Raw genomic sequence first — 8,662 nt, forward strand, 5'->3', positions numbered from 1 at the left:
TGAAGACGCTTTGATTTGAATTTCTTATTGTATCAATCTCTTTCCTATCGTCTCTCTAAATTTTGGTCGGCTTCCCTCTTATTGGATGAAGGCACATGTATTTCTCCAGTTTAAAAACATGGTACTACCTAAGTACTTCTGATTGCAGATGTTACGTCGGAGTACTTTACTATAACGTCCTTAGACAATTGAATTCAATTGCAGTAAATGCCATGATCGTAAAATCTCACACGGGACAGATCATTAACAGCTTCTTACAAACAACCTTGATCAATTGATTCAATTCTTAGTTCACTGCAAAATGCATGACACTTTGGTATAGACATAAAGCAATTCTTAAAATTGGAAACACGTTTAAAACAAGCCACTGGAAATGCAAACGGGACACCACACTTCAATAGCACAATATATCATTAACAATTTACATAACATTTATCAAAGCACAGCTATACCATTGCCTGATAATCAATAACACAGTCAGATATACCGGCCAAGAGATGATCAAACAGCAGTCAGTCACATTTGTTACAGTTTGTGCTTTAAATACAAACGTTTTACATAAGTCAGACGCAGATATTGTTAGAGCACAGTAGAAATGATCCGTATGGAGTAATTGCTACGAGAATTGTGTGCATACTGATTAACACGTCCTTGTTTTACCGGTCCTATAATCTCGTAGCCATACTTTCTCTTAATATCTAGTGGTCCGCTTAGACAATACTTTTATATGCATTATCAAAGCAACAACTGTCAACTACACGTTAAAAAGACTTCAAAATCTTCTTTTCCCTCACACCCTAAATAAATGGAACATATTACCGAAACAAGTTGTAACTCTGCCTGCTACCGTATCATTCAAAAGAGCAGTGGCCCGGCTCTTCTAGTTCCGAGCACTTACATTAACCTTTGTTATTGACATTGACCTTGTTCAGAATCGCTGTTTAATGTTGTAGTTCTTTTTAATATATTATAAAGATTATAAAGACCCATTATCTAACCTAAAATAATAACTTAATATTATATCATTTTGTATATCCTTACATCAATTATCATCATTATTATCTATTTTACCGTATATCTAAATAATTATAACGAACGAATGCGGATATGTGCAAAGTAATATTTCAAATTGATGAATGGATAAACTTGATTACTTTAACGTTTATTAGACCTTGACAATGTGAAATAATGAAATTGCTAAACTTAGCCAAAACAATGTTATCATTTACGGCTTTGATTCATCTTTGGACACAGCAACGCTTGTGGAAAAACCGACATTTTGTAAACATAAATACTACAACGACGTTAAAATGACATATATCAACAAAGTCAAATTATCAAAATTTGCTTTAATTGTCACAATTTTTAGGTTTAGATTTTTGTCTAGACAAAACAACACTTGTGAGCAACTGATATATTGAAAAACATTAACAATCAATTTTCAGTAATTGAAATTGCTTGAATTATCATAATTTTAATATTTATTGACGAATGTGTTTCATAAAAAACATACACGTTCAATAATTCAAATATGCCCTTAACCATTAAATGAACTTAAATTTAAAGGTCTAGTTATTAAGTTCAGCTGAAATGGTGATAACTTATCATTAATTCATAAATCTGACATTTCCCTGGAAATTCGACACTTATGACAAAACCAACATGTTGCATTTTCCAATTTTGATAATGATCTTTGAATGCTGATGATAGTGAAAGTCAAATTATTGTTTGTTCTTTTAAGATCTCTTTGTAATTTATTTATGAACTTGATGCATAAAAGAACAAAAAATGACACGACCGACGTGTTAAATAATTTAAAATGAAAATGACCTTAAAAAGACCGAGACCACAAAGATCAAATAAATGAATTTTGCTTAATACATTGTGCTGGCGTTTTTATTTATTTTCGAATTTGTCTTATAAAATGACAAAATACCGACTTGATAAATAATGTTAATATGGCCTTGATATAACATTAAATGTCAAGGTCAATAATAAATTTTTAAAAACATGTTTTACTTACCACAATGTTCATCTTCTGGTGTATTTGCTATTGAAAAAAAGTGTACGTGGTCCTCGTTCTGCGTTGCTTTAATAAACGCCCATGAGACAAAATTCCATTTAAAAACTAAAGATATAAAATAGTAGTTTACACTTTTTATATCATAATAAATAGAAGTGTATCTTGAACAAAATTCTTTGCAGAATTAGTACATTTAAAAGCAACGCTGCGGTTATTTGTCTTATGTTGTCGTGTTCTCCTACATAAAGACAAAGAACAATACATATATTATAAATGCATATAATAATAAAGTTAAATTTTAGTAAATTAAAAACAAAGACATTCTCAAATAAATTTCTCTTAAAATGTGTATACGTTGTATTGCATATTTGTTATCCTTTATACTGATTATATTTATTTCATACTAGCACAAGTCCTTTGTCTGAACAGCGTACAAACTATCCACTTCAGATATTTCCCTTGATATTTAGAAAAAAACAACAACGATATTTATGATAATATCGTTCATACGTAACTAATATTTTTTCCAGATCGCGTCAATACTCTAAAGTCTTTTAAAACGATGAATAACATTATTTCTCTTTCTCTCATTATTTAAATGACATGTCTGTATATAAATTTATACTCATGAGATATCACAATAATTCAAAACACAATTGCAATAATATTTATGTTTGTTTTTCCCCACGCATAGATATTACAAAGTATCAGTATTAACATAAAATATTATCTACAAATCACTCATCAAATCATCTTAAAAATTATAACAGTTGCAATCATAAAAATATTTATGAATGTATTCTAAGGATATCTAGATCATATTTTTGTTTCTTACTTATTGTTTTCTTTTAAATTTCATTTTAGATTTTCATTTAAGTAGTTGTATTTTAGAATTTGCGCAAATAAATCTCCACGTTTATTTACAGCGAAAGACCAGACTGTTTTTTTTAATCACGTTTATTCTAAATATCTGCTTTAAGGTAGTACGCGACACTTTGCGAACTTTCGAGTAGCGTCTTCAAATTTGGCATATTAAAAGTTGACCATATTTCTGGTTAGATTCCGTTTATTTTATTTCAATTGTTTTAGCCATTTTGTCTACATATGACGTCAAAGTTGATCATAAAAGCCCGTTTTTGAACATGACGTCGCGGCGTATCCTTGGTAACTATTACAATTACAACGCAACCGGCCAATAGATTATCTTAAGTTATACATTATCCGACGGAAAATACTTTTACCGTCATGTTGATCTAAAATTTATCGTTTTACGCCGGCAAATACTTGAAAAATGGGAAGAAACGTGTCTTTTTTATGTAAAATTTGACGTTCAGTTTAGCTATTTTTTTCGGCTTTAAAGCCGCTTAGTAATAGATTCCTGAAATAAATGTTTGATTTTTTTTTACAAAAGTACTTTAAAATGTATTTTGAGTCGAAAGAACACAACAAATAGGGGGTCACCGACTCAGTTTTTTGGTACACATGATTTTATTTCCCCTACCCCCTTAGATAAATTTCACGATATTACATGGTTTTTCTTATTTTGTTTATCATTGAAAAGATCGCCTTGTGTTAAAATTCCGCTAAACGGCATCTAATGCAATAATGACGTTCATGACGTCATTTAAACAAGTTGTACAAACAAAATGGATTCCGGATTTGCAACATATATAAAGAAAAGTACCGCTAGGCATAGTGGTAATGGGAGATTTGTGAAAATGTCAGCACAGAAGAAGGCTACTAGCATGGCCAGCCTTGGAAAAAGTCAGTGATATGTCCCTCCAAGGAGTTGCCTGGCAGAAGAATAATAGATATCCGCTATTTTAGTAGTAAGTTTGACAAAGGATGCCGGAACTGTGGAAATGCGTTACAATTGAAAGACATTACGGGAGAATGCAAATATGGACTCTGTTCTGTATTTGTATTTCGATGTCAAAGATGTTCATCAGACACGAAAAAAGCTTCTTCAAGGCGGCACAAAATGCCAAATACTACGAAACGCCCGTATGCAGTAAATGTTAATTCAGCGATTGGTGAGTTTCCTTAAATGTTTAAAAATGGTACTGTTAAGCATTTAGTCTGTCACAGATTTAAATTATTTGGTAATGGCTTTCCATAGTTTTATTTAAGCGGAAACATCGTGCACGCGCGTTTTTATTATTTACTACAATAATATAAACACAACTGATGAGTAAATGTTTATATCAATGTAGCGCGAAAGTTTCTTTATGTAACTTAGATTCCTGAAATTTGACATAAAGCGTCCTTCGTAAATTTCGCTTTTATTAAGTAGAGGTCCATTAATATAATATATAAAATTAAGACACAACTTTCATGATATCACTTACAAATGATTTCTTTACAAACTGGTATGCACTGACGGTTTTAAAAAATATATAAAGCACCTTGAAAGTTTATGCAAACACTGTGATTTGTCATGTATCCTCCTTCTGTGTATAGGTATGATACACACAGGCATTGGTGCAACACATGTTATGGATTTTTAAACATCTTGAGTATTCCTGGAATTCACCAAAAACACTGAAAAAAGTGGAACGACTAACTGGACCCGTTTTTGAAAGAACGGCAAAAGATTCATGTTTCAAAGCAAGTATGTTAGAGAAGGAGATTTTACAGAAGGAAAACAACACTATAGCAGCAGTCAATGAAAAAGATGACCAAATCACTTTTGAAGAAGCCATGGATATTCTTGAAGCTGAAGACGGTAACATTATTTTTAGTGTTAGACCTGTAAAATCAATATCATAGTCACGTTACTATTTACACGAAACTACTCGTTACTTATATAGCTTTCTAAACGAATAATTACTTACAATGGTGCGTCAAATTTGCATTTATATATAGTTTGCAAGTGCAATTATTTTTCTTTACAAGTTGCTTTAATCAATAATAATATTCTAAAAGACATATTATTTGCATATGTATTTTTCAATATATTACAAATTTAATCCTAATGTTTATACGTATATATTATTGTTTATCTCATTAAAAAATCAAGGGGAGACAAAAAGGGAGACAAATAGACATTTGCTCTTACTCCAGAAAATGTCACTATTCTACATTTGTTAATTTGCAAGAAGCAAAAGTAAACATGATACGCAGAAATATTCTGACGATAATCACTGATGTCTATGACAGATGAAAATTTGCCAAAATACCTATATATGAAATATAAAAAAAGAGTATCTGAAATGTTAAAAGGCTGAACATGCATTACATCTTGTTGTATACTCTCAAACAACGCAACAATAATTAACATATGTAATAGAAGGTCCATAGTGCCCTTAAAATTATTTTAATTGTAATTCTTAAAAGCTTGTTCTTTTGAGACATCTTTTGTTTCTGTTGTTTATCTTAATTATCATACTAGCTAAAGTGAATTCTGCTTTGCTTTCATGAAATATTTTCTCAATTAGTGCTACTTTCTTCAGGTAACTGAAGCATAATGTGGCTTTAACTGATTTATAGATAAGCACTCACTATACTTTTCAGATGCTGAATTTTCTGAGGACATAAGTACGCTAGTGATGACACGTGATCAAGGAGATATGCCAGTAGCAAAAGATGAAATAACAGGTATTTTTCTCCTATTTCATTACAAGAAATGTCGCTAAATTTGCAGTGGACTTTTTTTATAGAAGAAGTCTATTTTATTATACGTTTATGTCGACAACAGTATTACAAACATTTAACTTTAGTATTAAGCAAACAGTTGTGATTTTGATCAGACTGCACTGATGATATTCTAGTCGCAATCCCCATATTGCCGGTTATTCTTTATTAGTCTCATATTAAATAAAATATAACAGTAACCCACTTGGAAATGTGTTTTACCGGGCCAATCGTCATTTCAGAGAGCACCCCAGTTTCTACAGACGGTTTAGTAAATATGACGGTAAGCCAAGATGCTGCATGGCCAAAGCGCGGTCGCGGCATGAATAGCTTGCCAGGTATTTTCCTTTCTTTAATATTTATATATGTGTTTGCTCATGCAGATAATTTCACTGAGGATTGGGTTTCGAGGAATCATGATTTTTCATATAAATCTCTCATGAATACATAAAGGATATTCAAGTATTTTCTATAATACGGGATTTAGGATACTAGTGAAAATATGGAAAATATGTTTCACTGCAGTGAATTATTACATTTATATTTTTACATTAATATTCTAAATATTTTATTCATAAGTAGTTATAAAATGTTATATTATCATACAAAAATATATAAATAAATAATGATCAAACCAGTCATTGTATTAAATATCAACCTGTAATATAAAAATGCTAGGACAATGCAAGTAATATGCAATGTCAATGCACCGTTGGAATTTAAATTTAGCGTAGTAACATAAATTTACAAAATCCATTTGCAACGTTTTCAATTTCCCTTAATTTTGATCACAGATTTGTATTTTTTTATTAAACTGTAAAGTGTTGGTGCGAACGTAATAAAACTACTATTTGATGTACATGTATATGGAATAAATACACTGTTAAAGTCTCGCAATATTTATGCATATTTTTGCCATAAAAAATCCATAAAAATGTTATAACCCAAAAATATTTCAGGTTGGGGTCATGTCGTTGGGATTCGTGCCAAGAAGTGTCTAAACTTTTCAACAAGGATTAAGAACTGTGCGACGTGCTCTTTTTATGAACGTACCGGACGTAAGAAACGACAGCACGACTGTAGAAAGAACTGGTGCAAAAGCGCAAAAGCTATGGAGCCGGATATTGCAGTACAGTTACACAGAGAATCATTATCAAACGGCAAAAAGTATTCGGCAGTCGTAGGTGAAGAGGATTCAAGTTCTAACATACGTTAATCCGGACTAAATTAAGTATTCAGATATTCATCACATAAAAGGGGGTTAAGAAGTAAGAAGGACAATTTAAAGAAGTCGCATAAAGCTTTGACACCCTCTGTGCGGGATAGCTTCATTAAAAAAATTTCGTATGCAATTAAGCAAAATATCAACACATCAGCAGACGATATGAGAGCTGCCCTGCAAGCTATTATACCACATATGTATGGAAACCATAGCAGTTGCATACATGGCGTAAATTTGTAGCCAGAGACGCTACACATCATAAAAATATGCCTTGTGATTTACACGATATAGATATAAAACTGACCTTAGTAAATCTTCTAGCACCATATATATTCAATGCGCCGAAATTGATGATATCAGCATCTTCAAAAGCCAATGAAGCTCTTAATCATATTGATTGGAGCAAGACGCCAAAAGTTCGAAATTACAGTCATAGTGAGAGTTTTGATTTCCGAGTATCTGCTGCTGTTTCGCAGTTTAACGACGGCAATGCGTACTTAACCGATATAACTAAAAATTGCAAATTTTCTCCAAACAAAGGTACAGAAAAACATATCATTGTTCAGGAAAGGATAAGAGAAAATCAGAAAATTTACAAACAAAGTAGAGAAGCTAAACGCCGGAGGTTTGAATTAAAAAAGAAAAGATTATTTAATTCAGATTTTCCGAAATTAAGGAAGGCGTCTCATACCAGTCATTCTGTGCTTTTGACGAATTAGAAGTTTTGGACACGACTCCGCTCCCCGAGCCTATTGTGAAGGATGAACAATGTCATCCAAAGTGTACTGTCGTGTATTATGATCTAGAAACGTCGAATGTAGGCGAGAATGCAGAAATTGTACAGCTTTCGGCTGTCTGCGGCAATTCGAAATTCACCAAATTCGTTCTACCTAAAGGTGACATACATGTAAAAGCAACTGCTGTCAACGGTTTAGAGATTCGCATAATAAAAGGAAATAGGTATCTTTTTCAACATAATCAGGAAGTTGAATCCTGCGATATATCAGAGGCCTTGTCTGAATTTCTATCATGGCTGAATGCCTTAGGAGAAGGGAAAGTTATTTTAGCCGCCCACAATGGAAAGGTTTTCGACATGAAATTCCTTTTGAAGTTTGTCACAGACACAAAGTGCTTACCGCTCTTTCGTAATAATGTCTATGGTTTTATCGACACTCTACCTCTTCTCAGAAAACAGAAGCCTAAATTGCGGTCATATAAACTAACTAGTCTGTATGAACATACATTCGGTGTTACATTCGACGCACACGATGCTTTACATGATGCAAAAGCTCTACAGGATATTATCAAAGATCAACGCATAGGATTCAAGGAAATGGAAAGCTATATTTTGACAACAAATGAAGCAGTAAAGTACTTATTGACCAAGTGCCGGTCACGTGCGTGTGCTGCTGAAATAGAACACAATTTATGCAAAAATGAAAAAATTATAACAGTTTCTATGGCAAAAAAAGATTTCTGAAACCGGACTTTCTTACAACCATTTAAAAAGGGCGTACTTACGTGATCCAGAAAATGGGTTAAAACTATTGTCAGAAAGAATCAACGGTAAATCAAGAGTCAGTTAGTTAAACTAGATGACACATTTTATGTTATATTGAAAGGTTACTGTTTTTAGATATAGATTTCACATATGAATTTGATATTTCATCTCAAAGACACATTATAAGCGCGTTGTCTTGGAACGGAAGTTTATTGTTGTTGTTTTTATGTATAAATATATTTAAGGACAATTAAAACACTAGAAAAAATGCTCATGATACGCT

At 32.1% G+C, this 8,662-nt stretch overlaps 1 protein-coding gene across 1 annotated transcript; it reads left to right on the top strand.

Moving 5' to 3' along the window:
• Positions 1 to 3,669: 3,669 nt before the first annotated feature.
• On the top strand, positions 3,670 to 8,416 carry LOC132719116 (uncharacterized). Its single transcript, XM_060702861.1, has 6 exons — positions 3,670 to 3,787; positions 4,632 to 4,748; positions 5,537 to 5,620; positions 6,616 to 6,867; positions 7,119 to 7,371; positions 7,539 to 8,416. The coding sequence occupies exons 1-6, from the start codon at positions 3,670 to 3,672 to the stop codon at positions 8,356 to 8,358; spliced, it is 1,644 nt and encodes a 547-aa protein (XP_060558844.1). The 3' UTR covers positions 8,359 to 8,416.
• The last annotated feature ends 246 nt before the right edge of the window (positions 8,417 to 8,662 follow it).

Source organism: Ruditapes philippinarum, unplaced genomic scaffold (genome assembly GCF_026571515.1).
Source record: "Ruditapes philippinarum isolate M1 unplaced genomic scaffold, ASM2657151v2 ctg1840_1_1_1_1, whole genome shotgun sequence".
NCBI classification, from domain to species: domain Eukaryota; kingdom Metazoa; phylum Mollusca; class Bivalvia; order Venerida; family Veneridae; genus Ruditapes; species Ruditapes philippinarum.

What these genes read in the sequence shown, in the direction of transcription:
- LOC132719116 (XM_060702861.1), top strand. Translation starts at nt 3,670, where the DNA reads ATGGATTCCGGATTTGCAACATATATAAAGAAAAGTACCGCTAGGCAT. An exon ending in CATGGCCAGCCTTGGAAAAA is followed by an intron (nt 3,788 to 4,631) that starts GTCAGTGATATG and finishes CATGTTTCAAAG; the next exon opens with CAAGTATGTTAGAGAAGGAG. An exon ending in TATTCTTGAAGCTGAAGACG is followed by an intron (nt 4,749 to 5,536) that starts GTAACATTATTT and finishes TATACTTTTCAG; the next exon opens with ATGCTGAATTTTCTGAGGAC.